Source organism: Manis pentadactyla, chromosome 12 (genome assembly GCF_030020395.1).
Source record: "Manis pentadactyla isolate mManPen7 chromosome 12, mManPen7.hap1, whole genome shotgun sequence".
Lineage (NCBI taxonomy): Eukaryota > Metazoa > Chordata > Mammalia > Pholidota > Manidae > Manis > Manis pentadactyla.
In genome coordinates, this window is record NC_080030.1 from 4,083,114 (window position 1) to 4,104,180 (window position 21,067).

Below are 21,067 nucleotides of genomic sequence, written 5' to 3' on the forward strand. Positions count from 1 at the left end.
TAACATGTGTTGGTAAGATGTGGTGAGATTGCAATAACCACTGTGCACTGCTGGAAGGAATGTAAAATGGTGCAGCTGTTGTGGAAAACAGTGTGGCAGTTCCTAACAAATAATCCTTAATTAGAATTAATACACAATCCAGCAACTCCACAACTAGGTATATATCCCAAAGAATTGAAGGCAGGGTCTTGAATAGATATTTGCACATCCACGTTCATAGCAGCATTATTCACGGTTTCCAAAACATGGAAGCAAACCAAATGTCCATCAATGGATGAATGGATAAAGGAAATGGGGTCCATCCACACTATGGAATATTATTCAGCCTTAAAAAGGAAGGACTTTCCGACACATGCTACAATGTGGATGAACTTTGAAGGTATTATGATAAGTAAATTAGCCAGTCGCGTAAGGACAACTACTGCCTGATCTCACTCCTACGAGGTCCCTAGACAAGTCACAGCCATATAGACAAAAAGTAGAATGGTGGCAACCCAGGGCTGGTGAGAGGGGAAATGGGGAAATTACTATTTCATGGGGACAAAGTTTCAGTTTTGCAAGAGGAAAAATGTCTGTGGGTGGATGATGGTGATAGTGGCACAACAATGTCCATGTACTTAATGCTGCTAAACTGTACATTGAAAAATGGTTAAGATGGTACATTTTATGTTACACACATTTCACCATAGTTGGAAAATAAATAAATAAATAGGAAAACAGCCTCCTTACCCACTGGGGGTGAATAACTCTAGCTGCCTGCTCCTTACTACGGCCAAGCTCCTGCTGCCTACATGTAACTCGCTGGCCAATGGGCCTGTGTTTTGGCTCCTCACTTCCCAGGCGATTTCCACTTCCAGCTGGCATTTCTGGGCATTACCACCCAGATAAATGACTTGTTCTCAAGTCCTCATCTCAGGGTCTGCTTCTGGGGTGATCCAAGACATGGGGTCAAGGAAGTATCTCTTGGCATGACTTGGGACACTAGGCTTCAGGAAAGAAAGGGCTGAGTCCCATGTCCACCAGCCATGTGGCCTTGAGCCAGCTCCTTCTCTTGAGGCAACTGGTCAAATGGGGACCATGCCAGGACCTTCTCTGCAGCAATGCCACGAGGACTGAGTGAGATGGCACACGCAATTTGCTTAGCATGGAGGCTGGGGCCATGCTGCAGCTGAAGAAATGGAGGTAATGATGGAAAAGGGGGACAGCCCTTGGGAGCCCCTTCTCTCTGCTGCAGGCAGACTGCAGACCCCAGTTTCCTTCTCCCTGGTCTTTGGCGACAAGTAGACTCACCTCTGGAATTCTGTGCATCCGATCCTGACAGAACCAGCAGGACACTGAGCCCTAGAAAGGCAGAGGGGGCAGTTCAGAGGGGGGATGCGGCAGGCACTGCCTGGCTGAGCCTGAGTTAGGGGCGTGTCTCTCACTGTCCAGTCACACGTGTGCTGTTTCACTGTGGATTCTTCCAGGCAGGCTCTCAAGCTGAGGGTCACAGGGCAATCCCACCGCTACCTGAGCATGAGTCATACAACTGATCACAGCCATAAACGGTTCTGGCCCCAGTCCCGAGGCACGTTGGGAGAGGATGGGGGAGGGGCCCACGCCAGCAAGCAGTTCTCGGACACCAGCCCGGACGGCTCAGTTCTGGCACTATCCACCCAGAGAGGGCGTCAGATCCCACGGGTTCAGGGCTCGGTCCTACCAGACTGCCCCACTTCAAATGCCAATCACGAGTCCAGGATGTCACCTGGGCTTCTGGCCAACCAGTCATAGATCAGAGGTTCCCAAGACCTTGTCCTAGAATTTGATTAATTTGCTAGTGCAGCTCATGGAACTTGGAGAAAAGGGTTACTCACTAGATCACTGGCTTATTGTGATAGATATAATAGGAACAGCCCGATGGAAGAGGCGCACAGGGCCGGGCATGGGGCAGGGGCCGGAGCTTCCGTGTCCTCCAAGGGAACCACCCTCCCCAGATCTCCACCAGCCTGGAAGCTCTCCAGTCCTGTCCGTTTGGATTTTAAGGAGACCTCATTACACAGGCTTGACAATAAACCACTGGCCCCTGGCGATTGGTTCAGTCTCCAGCCCCTATGCCCTCCGGTCACCAGGTCGGTTCCCTGGGCCACCAGCCCCCAACCCCTCAGTAAGTTCATAAAGTCATCTAATCAACAGAACGAAAGACACCTCTATGTTCTCATTGCAGGAAATTCCAATGGTTTGAGGAGCTCTGTGCTAGGAACAGGGGCAAGGACCAAATATTTATTTCTTATTATAAAACAACATCACAAGCCCTATGTCCCAATTTCTGAAAGTCCAGCAGCTCGTGAAGCTTTTTATCCAGGTCTAGTCCTGAAGGACCAAGCTGGGAACCTCATTCCCATGTCCAACAGGCCAGATCACCAAGCCCACACTCTTGGATAAAAATAAAACGTGGGCCAAGCAGGTCCTTTAAAACTCCCTGGTAGCTGCATTTTTAAAGGGCAAAGAGAAATAGGTGAAATTAATTTCATTAAGGTATTTACCCTGACATTGCCAAGAGGTCACCATTTCAATACACAATTAATGTAAAACAAATTATTCACAGAATATACCACATGGCTTTCTGGATATATTCAATCTTTGAGACGCAGGATGCTTTTTGCACGGACGGTGCATCTCCATTGAGGCTGGCCTCACTTCCACAGCTCAGTAGCTACACGTGGCTGGTGGCTACTGCTGGGCAACCAGGTCTAACCACTTAATCACCAACACTTCCTCTGGAGTAAGAGGAGGTGCGAATAGCTCAGACCGTAAGAATCTGGGGAGTCCCAGACTGTGGCAAATTCTGAGTGGAAAAGGTGTATTAAGGATGATTCACTGTGACGATTATCTAAAATAGTCCACCACATTATTACACAGAGGCTTGGCATTAAAGTTGGGGATGAATTCAGAATTGCAGAAACCATTGAGATCATCATAGGACAAGTCCTTAAGATAATATCAATACCTGCTCTTTCTACTTCCCCTATAATATTTATTGGGCTCCATATCATGGGCACTGACAAAACCATTAGATTTAAGGGTTCATAATATTAGGCTGAGTCACATGACATGGCCATGTCTGTAAGTCAAAAAACATCAGCATGTCCCCTGTGAATGCTTTTCTCCCCCAAAAAAACTTGATTGCTATGGAAAGAATTTCAGCAGACTGTGGTCCTCGAGTCAAATGCAGACCGCTGGCTGTTTTTATACAGCCCCTGAGTGAAGAAGGTTTTTACAGTTTTTAAATGCTCAAAAAAAAGTTATCTGAATTTTCTGGATTCAGCATGTGAAATTTATCTGAAATTTCACATTTCTATGTCTATAAATGGATTTTTTTGGAGCACAGAGATGCTCATTGGCTCACATAAGGACCACGGCAGCCTCTACATCAGCACACTTATAAGATTTCCTAACAGACCTACCGAAGTAGGGCTGAGACATGGGACAAGCATCATGATTCATTTTCCGAAAAAGCCAAGATAGACATAGCATAGTAAGAACAACAATCTTAAGGCTAAAGATTCTATTTTAAAAAGCAGAGTTGAAAAGTAAGATTCCTAACATATTTCTTGGTAATCAGCCAGCAACCTTTCTTAAAGCAAGGCAGGCAGTCTTAACTGATATGTTCCCAGTGCTTGAAGGAAACCACTATCTTGGAGAGGAATCGGATCAATAAATTCCTTGTGTTAAGTTTACTTACAGAATTATCTGAAGGACTGATTATGGAGAAGCCATAATGTCTCTCACTGGAGGTAGACATCCTGAGACCGCATGACAAACATACACCCCCTCCCCCTGGACGTTTATCCCATTCCTGAAAATCCTTAAAAAAAAAAAGAATCCCCAGTCTTTTAAGTGCACCTCCTCTCTGAGGTTGCCCGCACTCCCCTTTCTTCGAGTGTGTACTTTTTAAATAAAGCCTTCTCATTGTTCAATTTATTGTGTTTTGTCTCTGGGCTCTTCCAGAGGTGTCTGTCGTTTTGCTATTTCATTCTACTTTCCAACTTAAGCACAAGTCTTCACTCTGTCTCTGTTCTACTCCAGATAAGCAGGGAGGAGCTACTGAGAGCTCTGAGAATGGGTTTGCAAGTTCCCGTCGCCTGGGTGACCCAGACAGGACTGTGGCTGTACAACCATGCTCTTGAGTAGCCTGCCTGAAAACCTTTCTTTGCCCTTGGGAAGTTCTTACAACATCATCTCACACTCCATCCCATGCTCTGCGGCTCCCCCAGATCCTGGGGTGTTAGGGGCTTAGTACCCACACAGTGCAGATCCAAGTGGACACTGGACACCAGGTGACCCTGGCTTTGGGAGTTGGCAAGGGATTTGCCCCATGCCAAGCAGGAGTTCAATGAGCTTCCTCTTCCTTTCTCTGCTCTTCCTTGATCTGTGCTGCCTGCAAGGCAGCTGCCACTCCCCGCCGCTCTCACTGTAATGACTGTCTTCCTTACCTACACTCTGTCAGACCTGCTCGAGAATTCCTTCTCATTCAGAGTCCAGAACCCTCCCCAGCCCAGGTTGGGGCTTCTCCTAGTGCTCCACCTAGCACGCAGGGAGAGACCTCCCCAGACGCAGCTGCCCGGCAACACTACTAGCCTGAAAGTGTATTCCACTCTTCCTGTGGTATTTGTAAAATTTCCTTGAAGATTCCAAAGCCCAGAGCTGCAGGGGGTGGGTGGATGCCAGTCATTGTAACAATCAAAGCTACAGACCCTGTTGGAGAGCGATCAGTGTAGCAGATGCTTAAAGTCCCCAGACTTACTACCCCAGACAGAGTTCCTACGCAAGCAGATGACCTACTGTATCATTCTGTAAGAGGGCACTTTTCTGCAGCCCATGGGGGACAAGCCGGAAATGTTCAGGAATGACACCCGGAGCAGCCGTCAAGCAGTAAGAAATGAGGACTCAGGAAAACAGCCCAGTGTCTGTGCCCTTTGAAGACGCATTAGTTACTGCCTCCTGGGCAGTGGCCAGCAGGAATGAGGGCCCGTCGCCCACAGCGGCAGCCCCCATTAGCACACCTTTCCTTCGCCCCTCTCCCTTCCCTCCCCGACATCCCCCATCCCTCCCCTGTGCTGCCCGGCATGCCCTCCCAAATAAACAACTCACACCCAAGTGTGTTTCAGTTCTGCTTTGGGGCAAACAACCAAGCGACTCAGTATGAGTTTCTAACAGGACGGGTGCACACAGTGATTTCTGGAGACAGGGCCAAACTGGGTTGGGCGGAGCACCCAAAGCTAGGATCCTGGGGACATGGGGGTGGGGTGGGAGAGGAATTCTTTGTTCCACGCACCTGAGAGCAGGGGAAGGCACCTGCTTCCCATAGCACTGAGTTGCAGCCGCAGCAATCCGAGGACTCTCACGTGGGATGCAGCAAGGGTTCCTGGAATGAATAAGCCCCGTGGAAGTCAATTTCCAATGGTCACAGACTTCAGAGGCCAGGTGGGCCATTTCATTTTAGCCCATCGTTTGACCCATCTGGGAAATTCTCTCAAAGAAAGGATCCTGCCAGGCTGACCATAACCGAGGAGCTTCTAGGAAACAAGCGTACAACCCAGCACATGGGGATCAAAAGAGGATTTCAGAATACTCGGGATGTATCAGGAATATTCTGCTGGCCTACTGCAATCAGTAAGAAACCCCATGGGACAAATGATCCAGTTTCTTCATCAAAAAAAAAAAAAAATTTAAGGGGTAAAAAAAATGCTTGGATGACCTAGATTGTGACTCAAAAAGATTCTATCAGTTTGCATCAAAGTGAAATGCTAAGACTTGGATGAAGTCAGGCTGAGTCCAAAGTCCATGTATAACTCCCAACTGAGATCTTAAATCCCAAAGCCTTCAAGGTGTTAAACTTGTAGTATAATAAGGGAGGCCACCTGGGGAGGGGTCAGTGAGAACTGAGAGGGTCGGAAGACCACAGGTTCTGCCTAAAATCATTCAAATCACTTTTTCCCTAAATGCAGAGCCCGTGGGCTTTGCAACCTCTGCATAGTCAATACCCATGACTGAAAATCAAATTCTGTCCGTGCAGGAATCTTCCAGGACTTAAACCTGGTCTCTTCCTGAGTACCTTCCCATCTCACAGCGTCTGTTCCCTTTTTTGGCTTCACATTCCTATTCTTCCCAAATACCTACTCTAAATACACTGTGAAAACTCTCAGTGTCAAGAAACCCTGGCTGGATGAGGCCAGTTCTTTTGTGACATCTCGTTTGAAACCGGTTTAACTCAAGTGAGTATTTTAAGTGAAAGAGGTGACTGTGTTTTTCCAAACCGCTGAGACCCCCAGCAGCCCCAATTTGGTTTTTCCTGTTGTTTTGTTTCATTGGGGGCCAAGGGCAGGCCCCCCAAGATGCACTCCTTTGGCATGTAGACTATTTTAAAGTAAAGCGACCAGAGAAACAGCAGGAGCAGGAGGGAACTCCGCTGTCCCCCCTAACCAGGAACCTGAACCCTGCACCCGGAGGAGAAAAGGCACCCTCGTCACCAGCGACAGGGAATTCAGAGAGGCAAAGGCTGCACACACAAATCTTGTTACCTTTTTATTATTCTGCTACCCACCCCAGCCCAAATGCTGGCACACACACAGTTTTCCTCGACCTGTAAATTCCTCCCCGATTTACCGTCTGTTTGTCTACAATGTCTAACAGCTGCCTGCCTTGGTCATTGTTTGGGGCCTCAGTTTCATTGCTGGTCTCCCTACAGACATCATTAAGCTTTGTGTTTTTTTCCCCCTATTTATCTGGTTCACATCAATTTCATTCGTAGACCAGCTAGAAGAACCTTGAAGGGTAGAAGAAAATTCTTCCTCCCCAGTGGGGTTTTAAAACCGCTTTTACGGAGATTTGATCAGCAGGTAAAAAGGCTGGACATATTAAATGCATAAAACTCAATGAGTTTGGACGTGATTATACGCACGTGAAACCATCGCTGTCATCACAGCCAGAAACATAAGCGTTTCCTTCCGAAATTTACTCCTATCCCCATTATGATTAGTGTGTGTGTGTGTGTGTGTGTGCGCGCGCGCGAGTGTGGCAAGAACGCTTAACGTAAGAACTACCTGCTTAGTAAATTTTAAGTGCACGTTGCAGGATTGTTGGCTGTAGGTGCTGTGGTGTGCAGGCCTCCAAAGCTGATTCATCTTGCATAACCAAAACTTTACACCCTTTGACCATCACGTCCTGCGTCCCCTCCTCCCAGCCCCAGGCAAGCACCATGCCACCCTCTGCTTTTACGACACACGACAATAGCATGCGCATAGGTGAGCTCATATAGTACTTCTCGTCCTGTGCCTGAAACATTTCCCCTGTCTAGCCATGCTGATTTGGAAAGATTTTTGTCCATAACCCACAGTAAGAAATACATTTTACATCAGGGAGAGATAAAGAAAGTCTCACAAACCAGTATTTGCTACACGCAGCACCTGATCATTTAGATCATAATAAATGACAGTATGATCTATCACATATATAATCATATACGATCAGTGATATAATCTAATGGTATAAATGATGCAATGAAATAATCAAATGCTAAATTACAATCGAAATTATAATTTTAAAATGCTGGTTGTTACTAAGCTGGTTCATGATGTTGCTCTCCACCCTCACCACCCCCCCATAGCCCCCCACCCGCACCAGGGTGTCACAAACAGATGGCTGGAAAACATGACCTGTAGATTCTTTGGCCATGAATAAAATACCCAGTCCTTTGGGCGTGAGCTTGGCATCTCACTGAGCTGATTTAACAGAGCTTCTGCAGCCATGCCGGGGCCTCTGTACACTCACTCACTGTTTAAGGGCTTGCTTTGCTCATTTTTAATAACAAATTGGTTCTACGCCACATTTGCTTCGGCCTCTATTTCTCGAAACTTTATTATTTTAAGTCACCTTAAATCCCTTAACACACACTCACTATCTCTCTTGAGTGTGTCCCACACTACACAGAACACACACACTCCCTGCCCAAGCAGAGCGGGGGAAGGAATGAGAGATAGATGCCCGCGTAGCAGCTTCCAAGAAATTAGGCGACAGGACCTAGAACCAGGTCTTCCTTGAAAATAGATCCACTGCCAGACATTTTTCCACCCCCAAGATCACACGCGAAACATTTTCTACTTTCTACAGAAAAACATCAAACCAGTTCCAACTTACCCACGAGAGGGGAGTCTTTGCCTCTCACGCAGCGTTAGCAGCTTTTCTGAGCTCAGGAAAAAAGGAAGTAGGGTGGCTTCTTATCTTGAGTCCCAGTTTCTCAAGGAGGGTTGTGAGTGGGTGAGACAGAAGCCTGGGGGTGTTGGCTGGGGGTTTGCATAATCGCGGTTCTCTCTCTCTTTGAGTCATTGCAATAGTACATGCCCAGGGTGGACCTACTGACGTGCCTTGGAAAATGAACTTGGACGTGGTGCCCGTGTCCAACGGGGGAAACCAGGTGATGACGGGGCACCAACTGCCATCTTACTTCATAACCCCAGGGCGCAAATGCCCAGTCTAAGGAATGGTCCGACAGGGTGTGGCTGCCTCTCCAACTTTAAAGAACATATAACGATTCACTTTGGGTGATTGTGAAAGATCTGGCATCCAGCCTTTGCCACCCTCTCTGTGCACTAGGAGGTTGCCAGCACGAGCCTCGTTACTCGGCCTCCCTTCGCTCGGTCTTCCAACTGGGTTTGACCGGGGGAAGGAGAGAAGAGGGCAGGAGGAGAGAGAGCCGGGAATATTGTTTTTCCGAGCTCCTCCTTCCCCTGCACCCTTGCACGCTGGTTGGATTCTTCTGCCGCACCCCCGAGGCACGTTCCAACTCGCGCCACCAGCTCCATCGCTGTGCTCCTTTAAGCGAGAGGTGAGGCGTTCCTCCCTGTTGCTCCTTCCAGGGGTACCACCATCCTTTCTTAGTTTCCCTTAGCCCTGCTGTGAAACTGTCATTTTGAACCATAAATATATATTTGGTCCTCTCCCTGTTTGTGGCACGCAGCTTCTAAAACCCTTGCACTCTCCAGAGAGAGAGAACAGCGATAGGATCATCGGTTGTAATAATACTGGGTCTCTTGTCTTCAGTTCCTGAGCCGCAAAGTGAGATGGGTGTCTTGTTATTTATAACAAAACTTTTTCCGCCACAACTGGGTTTATACTGATGAGGTGGCTTTTGGAGAACACCTGAGGATGGGGTGCTGGTGGCTGCAGGAACCAATGTGAATAAAAGACTGGAAGTTTCGGTCCCACCCCTGACCGAAAGGAGAGGAGAGGGGCTGGAGGGTGACCGGGTCACCAGTGGCCAACGCTTTAGTCAATCATGCCGATGCAGTGAAGCTCCGTAAAGCCCAACAGGATGCAGCTCGGAGATCTTGCAAGTTGGCGAGCGCCTGGAGGGCGTGGAAGCCCCGACCGCTTCGCCGTGCCTGGCCCCATGCACCCCACCCTTCCCTATGGCTGTTCTTGAGCTACATACATCCTTTCACAACAAACCGGTGACCTAGGAACGAAACTGTTTTCTCTGAGTTCCGTGAGCCACTCTGGGAAATGAACCATCAAGGACGAGGTCGTGGGAACCTCCGATCTGCAGCCAGGTGGCCGGAAGCGCAGGTGGCAGCCGAGGCTCCCTCCTGGTCTCTGGGAGGCATGTGCACGTCGGGATGGCAGCCCTCGACCTGTGGGACCCAACGCTGTGTCTCCGGGTAGATGGCATCCGAGCAGCGCTGAATCGTAGAACGCCGAGCTGGTGGCTGGCGCTCTCCCGGCTCTGCTTATTCTACCCAGAAGCCAAACTTCTTTTTTTAACTGTCGCAGAAGAGGAAGCCACGTTTCAAGGAAACAAAGAAACGTCATCCTTTACCAGCCTGTGGACCCAAAGCGCAAAACACACATGTCACTTCCTCCTTTGCCTGCCTTTGAAAAACAAGCTCTTCTCAGCAACCTTCCCACATGTTGAAATGGTGTATCCATGTCAGGACTGGCTGGGATATGGTGAAGGTGTTGCAACCGCAGGAAGAGGGCACAGGAATCAGGTGGGACCTGGCTGGGATCTGTGCCCAGGCTTGATGCCGAAATGGTTCTAGTTAGTGGCTTATTAAAATGTTCTTTCTCTCCCAGCTCACTCAGAACTCAACGGAATCTTGTCCTTGGGATATACTGTCCCTTTTGTTTCCAACAAACCTCGCATGCCGAGAATACTTGGGTACCAGAGATGGATTAAAACATGACTCCATAGGGTGATGGTTGCACAACATTGTGGCTGTTCTAAAAGCCACTGGATTGTACACTCTAAAATGGTTCAAATGGTGAATTTTCTGTTATGTGACTTTCAATTTTAAAAAATGATAAATAAGTTACTGGTCTCCTGTACAGGGCTAAATGGGGAACCTAACTGATCTGTTTGGATTTCAGCAAAATCATATCCCTTACTGAGGGACTGTGTGGGACCTTCATTTCCATAAAATCCAGATAACATTGGTTGTTTTCTCTCTGTGGTGATCATGTGGTGACAGCGATGTGCACAATGATGGTGGGGAGAGCAGAACGTGTTGTAATTCATGCAAAAGAAAATAGGGATAGTAACTGTGGTGCTTGACTTAGATCCTGAGAGGACAAAGTTATCTCGCTTTGTATGTATGGGATTTGAGAACCACGCAGTTTTTATTCTGAGACCCGTGTCTCTCTAGCGGAGGCCTATGAGACCACAGAGGTAGAAGGCTGTGCCACGTCTAGCTTGATGGTTATGGTAAGAAGAATTCCATTCATGCTGGTCCCAGCGTTCACCGACCTTAGAAATACACGGTTCCTTGAGGAGACCGTATTTTAGACCAACATGTAACACTCGTATAGAGATAGACAAAGGTCTTTGTTAGATAGAACTTAATTCAAGCATTATAGATTTAGAGAGGTTGATAGCTAAGAGGAAATGAAGAACCAAAGCCTTTGTCTATTCCAAATGGTTGCCATCCATTTGGCAAGGCACTGACAGTCCGCTGGGTGCTCTATCAGTTAGCAGTTGCCACAAGTAATACTTGATAGCAAACCACTCCTGAAACTTGGTGCCTTGAGACCATGACACTTCATTGTTTCTCCGGAGTCTGTGGGCTGGTGGGTCTAGGCTCATCTTGGCTGGACTCACACATGTGACTGCAGTGAGCTGCAAGTTGGCTGAGTGGCTGATTAAGGACGGCCTCTGCTGGTATCATGGGATGGCTTAGTTCCTGTCTGTCTGTTTCTCACAATCCCTCCAGCAGGTTAGCCTGCACATGTTCTGATGGCAGAGGCAGGGGTTCAAGAGCAGGACTAGAACGAATGCACACCCAATTTTGAAGCCTCTGGCTTTGAGTCATGTTTACCACCATTTCATTGGCCCAAACAAATCGCAAGGCCAAGCCAGCGTCAGAGAAAAAAGGGGTTACAAAGTTACAGGGAAGGTTGATGGAGAGCCAGGGACCATTCTTGAGGCCATTGATGCAGTCGGCTCACTGTAATCGGCTGTGGGGAAGAACCTGTCATCTCTTGCTTCAATGTCCCTCAGAACTGTCACCTCTGTACTGAACGCTCTGCACAAGCCAACTGAAGACCAGCCTATCAGAAAAATACTCATGTGTTAGCTTCCCTCCCAACCTGTAGCTGAGGTTCCATCAGCCAAGTTTAATGTTGTTATCAAATTGTCCAACACATGATCACACTAACCTAATTGAATCCTAAGTAGTAAGTTGACTCAGAGTAAATATTTAGTGTTTTCTCTGTATTTCCAAACTAAGAATTCCTAGGGTCAAAGGAAGAGAAGGAAGGTGTGGACAAGGGGCCTGGTCAAGAGCTCAAAGTCCAGCTCAGCCACCTACAGCTGTGTGATACTGGGAAAGTTACTTAACCTCTCTGAGCCTCAGTTTCCTCTTCCTTAAAATGGAGAGCAATCTTCCATTCAAAGTATTTATGGAGAACCTATCAAATATAATTCCCTATACTTAGAGAGCTCATAGTCTAAGTTGGAGATATCCAACAAAATGATAAATTATAATACGGGGCTAGAAAGCATGACGCCCTACAGAGCACATGGAGCGACATCTAATCCTACTTCAAGAGATCCAAAGAATGCTTCCTGGAGGAAGTGGTAACTAAGCTGAGACTCCAGAGAAAAGTAGAAATTAGATTTTGAGACAAGGTGTCCTAGGGAGAGGGAATGGCAGATGCAAAGTCCCAAAGTCAAGGAGATATTTTCATTTCTGGTTTTAAAGACAAACTCTGCTATCAGTGTGGCAAACAGAAGAATATTCTAGAATATTCTAGAACTTTAACCCCGGGGATGGGTCTTGTTAAAATGCAAGTTCTGGTTCAGCCCATCTGGTGGGGGGGCCTGAGATCCTGGTTTTCTAACAAAGTGATGCAGATGCAGATGTTGCAAGTCCACGGACCCCACTTTGAGCAGGGAGGTATTAGGGTGGCCATGGAAGGGACGGTGTTCATCTCCTTCTTCTCCCTGGCACTCAGGATTTTATGGGAAATGGAGAACAGGTGGGGGGTGGTGATAACTTTGAGAGTATTATGAATCCTGACCAAGATGTAAGAAAGTTTCTGGAAAGAGGGGACATTGGTTCTATGCCCCATGAAATGCTAGAATTCTGTTCCACTGACCACTCCTATTTTAACTTAAGTTGTTTAAGCATTTGTGCCAAAGTAGCCTATACGTCTATGTTTTATTTATCCCCTGGAGCTGCCATTACAGTTTTACTGGTCATTTCTTTAAGAGCAGGAGGCGTCTTTGTGGAAGGGTAAGTCAGCCAGTCAGATGACAAATCATTTATTGAGGGCTGCTCTAGGTCAGGCATGTGACAGGTGCTGGAGAAGGAACATTTGCGACCACATATCAGAGAGCTTAAGAGAAAACAGAATAATAGCCAGATCGTCTTGGGCGTGCCATTGCACTGGGATCTGTTATTTCCACAAACTCTGGAAATTGAAGGAGGTGCAGATAACAAAAGATGAAATGTTCATCTGGAACAGAAACTTTTGTTTCCCAGAGAGTTCTGGGGCTGGCAGTATCCCACATTTCTGCATTAAGCTTCAAAGAGTAGATTTCAGCGTAGGCTCCTGCAGGCACCTGCTTTTCTCAAATGTTACCCCATAGTGTATTTGAAAGCAAAAGAGGGCTTCAACCCTATGAGAAAGAAATCAGAATGAGAATCAGGCAGCAGGATTAGGACAAATGTAATTCCAGGGGTCAGATCTATAGGAGTATGGATCTTAGAAATAGAGATAAATATGGTAACACATACTAGGAGAATAAACACTAAAATGTTAACGGTGATTATCCCAAGTGTGGTGGGCACTGTTGGCAAACTCAAAACCTATTCTCGACTTCTTCACCTTTGATAGCTTGCACTCTACAAGCAAGAAAGCCAAATACTTGTTCTGTCAAATTCCTTTGGAACGATGAGTGATCACGTGATACAGTCCTGACCAATTAGGTGAAAGGGAAATCTGCTGAGGGGCTTCTGGGAAAATGTTTGTTTCCTGTTAAAGGGAGAAGCATAAAAGGAGTTGGCTGCTTCTGCCTCATCCTTTTTCTTTTGACTTGAAGATGGCTGTGATGTCTGGAGCTATGGCAGCCACATTGTAACTATGAAAATAATTTGATGAAAAGTCAATATGTTATTAGTGGGAAGGACAGCCAGGGAGAACCTGGATCCTTTACAACACTTCTGAGCAAATAGAACCAATACCAGCAATGCCTAACTCTGGACTTATGTTTTTTGTAACAAAAACAAGTCTTAACTAAGCAACTGGATCTTAGTAACTTGTGCTTGGAACAAATCAGTGAAATGATAAGAATAGAAGATTCACCAAATAGAGGAAAATTTTACAACTCTGTAAATTTTAAATAACTGACAATGATGCAAAATAATTACATGGAAAAATCAGTTCTACCTCTATTTGCACATTCACTTCGATATTTCTTTAAATTATATACATGTAGTATAATTCATATATATATGTAATATGAAATTATATATTTTTTATATACTATTAATTATATGATATACTTTTATGTATATTTGCAATTATTTGTTTAATTCTGTAATATATGATTATGATATATTATATATCATATACATATAATTATCAGTGAGGGAACCAGGCAGATTAAAACTGACTCAAAAAAGAATGTAAAAAAAGACATATACATAATACATGTACAATGTATACAATGTCTATAACGCACACATAATACATATATAATGTATACATGATGTATATAATACACGCTACACTATATATAATTTATACAATGTATATATAATACACATTACGTAATTCATGTGTATTATATATACAGATATAATACATATAATTTGTATATAATGTTCACAATATATACACACCATATAACACATATTCATATGTAATGCATACAATGTATATAACATACACATAATATATATCACATACACATATATGTATTATCTGTCCTGTGCATTATCTTCCAAGCCAGTTAATAATATCCACCTCATTCCCTCACTCATCAATGCATAGATAAAATCCCTAATGTATGCTAATTTTATACCTGTACAGGTCATGATTTATCTTTTTCAGCTCGCATAGCTACTAAGGGTCAAAGCTGGGATGTAAGCCCAGGAGCCAGGCCTGAAGCCCCCCTCAAACCCCACACTTTATTAAATAGGCTAATACGCATGTCTAGCTCATGGTAGGTACTTAACACCTGGGGGTGTCTGGCATTGCTAAGAAGCAGGCATTCCGTTCCGTTCAGCCAGAACCCGCGCGGAACACACAGTCTCTCACCATTTTGGAAGTGGAGGGCCCAGATGACAGTAAGATTCCTGAGGTCTGGGACTGGGATCTGGGTTTGGTCTTCCCGGTGAAACATCGCCTGTATTCTTCCCGTACCTGCAGGTGGAGACACATCACGAGGAGATAAAATCACTCCCCAGGCCTGTCCCCTGGAAGGGCGGGCATCAGGGGCAGGGAGACGGCAGCTGCTTACCTGGCGGCTGAGCAGACAGTGGATGAAGAAGATGAAGGCTCCCTGCAGGCTGTTGATGATGGTGAAGAGGTAGGCCATGACACTGGCCACCGGTCCAATCTGGAAAATGCCCAACACCCAGGAGCACCCCAAGATGAAGAGCTGGGCAAAGGCCTTGAACGTCAGCAACCTGGGGGAGAAGATGTGCAGAGGATAAGGCTCTGGGAGGGGGCCTCATGCGCCACCCTCCCAGGTGTGTCTGAGGCTGCCACACAGGTGGGAATAAGGGCGGGGCAGTCCCCAGGCCACGAGGCTGGGAAATGCTATCCTGTTGGCACGTAAAAGGCGGTTGGCCTTCAGATACACATGGGCACAAAGATGTGTGGACACAGGTACCGAACACAAAGTTGTCTGTAGTAAAGAAAGGCTTGATGTCCAAAGTGTCCAGGAATCAGAGACACGTTAAATGAACAGTGAGGCTATAGTATGAAATACTGTGAAGCCTTTTCCCTTTTTGGAAAGATAAAACTCACATAACATAAAATTCACCCCATTTAAAGTGAGTGATTCTGTGACATTTAACATATTCGTAATATACACTTATCAGTTCCAAGACATTTTTGGTATCTCTCAAAGAAATCCTGTGTCTATTAAGCAGTCATTCTCCACAGTTCTCTATCACTTATATATTAGAAGGTGGGTGTTTAAGTAAAGAATATTCTGGAAAGAAGCTATTTGAGTCATAACCGTTGCTTGAGGCAGGAGAGATCTGGGGACCTGGGGGGGTCCGGGAAGAAAGAGGTATCACTTTCTATGTGTTCTCTTTTTCACTGCTTAATTATTCTTACCATTGCATATATTAACTTTGTGTTAGCTTTTTAAAAATAATTCTTAGAAAAAAATATTTATGGTGGATGATGGATTGGCCACTGACAGGAAAGCAAGCAAAGGACAATAAAGGCTAAACAATGTCTGGTTTTGGTAGATTCTTGAAATGAATATTAGTTGAGTGATGAAGTTAAGAAGCACAAATGGTTTATAAGAAAATGAAAAAGGCTTGCATCTGTAAGATAAAAGAATACATGTGAAATAAAAATAATGAGAATATTTTTATATTTAAAACTTATAAATTAATATAATTAAAATGCATGTATTTCACCTGTTAAATCAGCAAAACAATGCAACAAAACAGATAAATCCCGTTGTTGGCAAAGCTGTAGTTAAGCAAGCACTCATGTAACTGGAAATCAATTTTCTGGAAAACACTTTGCAGGGTGCACTAACAGTGCTACAATCCGACCTACTCTCTGACTCAGGAGTTGCATGCCTAGTGTTATGACTAACTAACCACAGATGTGGAAAAAGATTTATCTCCAAAGGTATTTAAGACAGTATTGTTTATCATAGCATCCCCCCCAAAACAGAAACAACTTGAATGTCCACGAATAAGGGATGGTTTAAATAAGTTGTGCTACTTCCTTACACTGAAATGCTATACAAAAGAAAAAATATATATACATATATACATATGTATATATATACACACATACATACATATTCTAAGAATTTCTAATTAAATTGAAAAAATATTCACGACACTATTAAGAGCAAAAAGTAGTGACAAAATAGTATGATTCTGCTTTTGTAAATATGTACATATAAGTATGTGCAGAAGAATAATTAGAAGATTCACTAATAGTTGCTATATATGAAATACTCTTCCTAGTAACTATGCTAAATGCTTCATAGGCCCCATTAAGTGGGCAATATTAATATCCCTGTTCTACAGATGAGGAAACTGAGTTTCAGAGAGGTTGTGTAACTTGCCTAAGGTCACACAGCTTGTAAGTGGCAGCACTGGGGTTGAGCCCCCAGATGTAAGCACTGCTCTTCACAGAACCAGGGGTACCAAAGCACTCAATGAACCCATGTGGGAGGAAGGAGAAAATGTACCTGGTGTCTTTGAGGGTGGAGACTTCAGCATTGACACTGGAAAGCTTCTGCCTCAGGATCCACAAGGTCCACGTCAGGAGGACGAAATTGATCTACAAAGTCAAGCCGAAGGGGTTGGAAGATTGGATCTACAAACAGACAGTGGCCTGACCATCTATAAAAATGGAACTCTGCCCCACAGTCTGCAGTAACCACTGCAGGAAGCCAAACAACTTCGCAAAAAAGAAAAGGTAATAACATCCTTAACCAACCGCCTAGGACGCCTGCTTTGAGTTAGCCCACCTATAGGGTCCCCGTGCCTACCACCTGCCGCCAGGGCTCACCTGAGCTACCCCTCCCCTTTCCTCCTCTATAAAGCTGTCCCCTGCTCTGACTGCTTTGGAGTCTCTGGCAAATACACGTGACGGTGGCTGACTTTATTACTACAGAAATCACCAAGTAAACAGCCTTTGCTCGTTCTTATTTGGGGGGATCTTCCTTTATTTCCACTGCATGCATGCATCTGGGAAGTCAGGATCAAGACCAGTGCCCTGTTATGGGTTGAACTGTGTCCCACCAATTGGCCGCGCCCCCCCTCCAATTTATGTTGAAGCCCTAATTCCCAGGACCTCAGAATATGACCTGATTTGGAGATCGGGTCTTTACAGAGGTGACCAAATTAAAATGAGGTCTTCAGGGTGGGCCCCGATCCAATATGACTGGTTTCCTTATAAACCAGGGAAATTTGGACATAGAGACAGACACACATGGAGGGAAATCAATGTGAAGAGATTTAGGGAGAAGACAGACATCTACAAGCCAAGGAATGCCTGAAGCCCAGAATTTGGAGAGGAGACTAGAACAGATCCTTCTCTAGAGACTTCAGAGGGAGTGTGACCCTACCAACCCCTTGATTTCAGACTTCTAGCCTCCAGGACAGTGAGACAATAAAATTCTGTTTTTCTAAGCCACCCAGTTTGTGTTAGTTCATTATGGCAGCCCTCAAACACTAATATGTGGCTCCCCAGAATCTGATAGAAATTAGAGCACTACGGCTCTGGAGGAATACAACCTCAAGAATTCCCCAGATTTAGATCAGTCGAATACGAGCTCACAATTAACAATTACAAGTGACACAAGGAAACACGCCACCATGAGGGACAGTCATAAGGAATGTCATCTTGCAGGACTGTAGTATCTGGATTGGAGGCAAGGAAGAAGGAGATGGTGCCCAACATCCCCAGGATCCCCAGGGAACAGAATGGTGGCTGCCAGAAGCTGGGAAGGGACAGATGGGGAGATATTGGTCTAAGGTTACAAAGTTTCAGTCATGCAAAGTGAATAAGTTCTGGAGATGGAATGTACAGCATGGTGACTATGGTTAACAAGACTGTCCTGCCTTGTATATATGAAATTTGCTAAAAGGGTAGTTGTTAAGTGTCCTCATGACCAACAAAAGAAAGAAAAATGGTAACTATGTGAGGTGATCACTAGGTCCATTCATTTGGTTATGGTGATCATTTCACAATGTATTCATATGTCAACACATCAAGTTGTACACCTTAAATACAGATAATTTTATTGGTCAGTTACACCTCAATAGAGTGGGAGAAAATCCCCCAGCTTCCCTCTTCCTCCATCCCACCATTTCCTATCCCCTCTTCCCTCCAAAGGCTCCTGATTTCTTTCTACTTGTTCTCTCATTCAACATCGGTACTCAGAACAGATTGACAGACCCTTTTTCCTTACTGAAGCACAAGGGACAGATAAAACTGTGGTCCTTCCCAAGAACATTTGCATGTTGGCATAAAAAAATCACAAGTCAAAGAAATTACACTCTAACTTGGAAATCTCAAGAATTGAGGGTCAGAAGGGAGAACATTTCAGAGAGATAAGGGGTCTTGGCTCTGCAACTGGCCCTGGCACTTCTTGATCCTCGAGTACCCTTGCTTTGACTCCAGAACACACTGCCCCAAGCAATTTGCTTACCATTATGATCGTGCAAACTGGGCCCAGGAAGCTCCAGATGAACCCCGTCTCTGTGTTCAGCCAGCAGCTATAGAGAGAAACAGGAGGAATTTGGTCAGTGCTTGCCTCGATCTTGACCCTATAGTTAATCTTGCCCCGCGCTAATGGAGGAGCATGTTTAAGTTGTGACGCGGAGATGACAATTCTCACAACGGGACAGTTTGCAACTCAGTGTTCTTTGGACCACAGCGAATCTCCCTTTCAGACCTGCTTCCTGGGTTAAGGCTCCTGAAATATTCACTCGGTGCCCTGCACAGAGCTTATTCTCAGTTCACACCCTGAATAATCCCTTCCCCACTATCCAGAACTCTCCACTGGCACAAGCTTGTCATTCAATCTCTGCTCAGATGTCACCTTTTCTGGAAGGCATTACTGACTACCCCTACCACCAGGCCCTCTCTAGCAGAGCTTGCTGGTTTAAAAACAGACAGCATCTATAGGTATCGTAAATTATGGTGTTCAGTTGCTTGTTTACTTGCAAACTGTCCATCTTCCCCTACTAGGCTTTGAGCTGCATGAGAATGAGCTGCAAGATGGACTGTGACCATCTTGTTCTTCTCTGAATAACCACCACTCAGTGCAAAGCCTGGCATGGATGAAGCATTCCATAATTATTTGTTAAAAAATAACATTGCCTCTTTCCATCCTGCCTACAGCAGATGTTTGCTAGTTTCACCACCCAACAACCGTCCCACCACTCTCCAAAGTCCAACATCCCTTTAGAAGCATGACTCCCTCCTCAAGAGAAGGGAAATAATCAAGTCTGGCCAATCAGATGTTCTCTCCCTGGAATGTGAGTCTCCGGTAGCAGAGTGATAAAAATGTGGGGAAGAGTTTGTATCATGAGAAGACGCTGTCCACACCCTTTCAGAAATGACCGCCTTAGTAGTATGGTGGCCAGTTGCCTGTCTGTGTCTGTACCTCTGCCAGAGAGCATCAGACTGAGAGCAGCGGAGAATTAGTTCTCCTGGGAAGCAGCCCTCAACCAGTGGCTGACGGGAGGGAGCTGGCGAATGGACGTCAACTCCCTTGCCCCGTGAATGGCACAACGACGGTGCATGCCCTACACAAGCTCCCAGAGGCACCCACTGAGACTGAGCCTGGCTTACCCACAGCAGAGCCCGTATTTGGGTCACACACGGAATGCACCCCGTATGTGTGCCTTCTCTTCCCCACTCCCTAGTGCTTCCTAAGATCGTCTCAAAGCCTGGTCAGTGTTACTCCTCTCTTCCAAAACTTTCTGTGGTTCCCACCGCCAGAAGGTGTTCTTCAGATTCCATGCCCCACACTGGTCTCCCCTTCTCCCCCTTGGACACTTACTAGCCATGTGACCCTGGGCAAGTTCTACAACTGCCCTGAGCCTCGATTGCCTCTGCAGCTGCCACTTATTAAGCTGTTACTTATGTGCTGTGGGTCTCAGGGCTGCACAAATTCAGTGGACATTATTCTCCCTGTACAAAATGCAAGGCCCTTGGTCCCGACACACGGGATTTTTGTTGCAAAGTACCAGAGACAATATATGTTTGTACGGCTTACAGGATTTAGGTTATGATGGGTGTTCACTTAATGGGAACATTTTTTCCCTAACCCCTTATCTCATGACCTTACCTGAAGTATAAGCCATCATCACACAGGGAGGAAACCTGGGTATTTAATCCCCTAAACACAGCTCAGTAAAGTGCCTAAAGCGCAGGGTCCTAAGTGGAGCCCCTGGGATTGGAAAGACCCAGATTCATGTCCTCGCGCGGCTCCTTTCTCACTGTGATGGTGAGAAAGTCACCCCTCTGAGCCTCAGCTTCCTCTTCTGTAAATAGAATAGCAACACTATCTCCAGAGTCTGTCATAGATTACATGAAATAACACAGTGAGTGACAGTCTCTGCCCTATCCAATTAGCACTTGTTCTGTCAATTACCTAATTTTGTCCCTCAAAATGGACTCACTTTTTTTTACTTATACAACAGGATCGTGTCTGTGAAATCATAAAGTTGGTATGTTGGCAATTTTTTTTCTAATGCCCTATAAAACATATTTTAAAATATCCTAAAATTATTATCCCCCAGCCTACTACCTAAAGTCATTTCAACATGATAAACATATCTTGTTTTGAAACAGACAGCGGTAGTAATGA

The 21,067-nt window shown here is 45.4% G+C and overlaps 2 protein-coding genes across 4 annotated transcripts in view; both read right to left on the minus strand.

Annotated features, from left to right (window-relative positions):
• Positions 1-9,750, minus strand: part of LOC118915256 (putative adhesion G protein-coupled receptor E4P) — a 28,130-nt gene extending 18,380 nt beyond the window's left edge. For all 3 annotated transcript variants that reach the window (XM_057489724.1, XM_036890833.2, XM_057489725.1), the window contains exons 1-3: positions 8,176-9,750; positions 5,315-5,404; positions 1,291-1,341 (exon numbers count right to left, since the gene is read on the minus strand). In XM_057489724.1, coding sequence (XP_057345707.1) covers positions 1,291-1,341; positions 5,315-5,345 — 82 coding nt within the window. In that variant the 5' untranslated portion in view covers positions 5,346-5,404; positions 8,176-9,750. The remainder of the gene's footprint in view (positions 1-1,290; positions 1,342-5,314; positions 5,405-8,175) is intronic.
• A 3,030-nt stretch (positions 9,751-12,780) lies between these two features.
• ADGRE1 (adhesion G protein-coupled receptor E1) overlaps positions 12,781-21,067 on the minus strand; it is a 33,794-nt gene continuing 25,507 nt past the window's right edge. Inside the window, exons 19-23 of the mRNA XM_036890712.2 lie at positions 18,899-18,965; positions 16,931-17,022; positions 14,999-15,167; positions 14,797-14,901; positions 12,781-13,153 (exon numbers count right to left, since the gene is read on the minus strand). Of these exons, the coding sequence (XP_036746607.2) occupies positions 13,148-13,153; positions 14,797-14,901; positions 14,999-15,167; positions 16,931-17,022; positions 18,899-18,965 (439 nt within the window). The 3' untranslated portion in view covers positions 12,781-13,147. The remainder of the gene's footprint in view (positions 13,154-14,796; positions 14,902-14,998; positions 15,168-16,930; positions 17,023-18,898; positions 18,966-21,067) is intronic.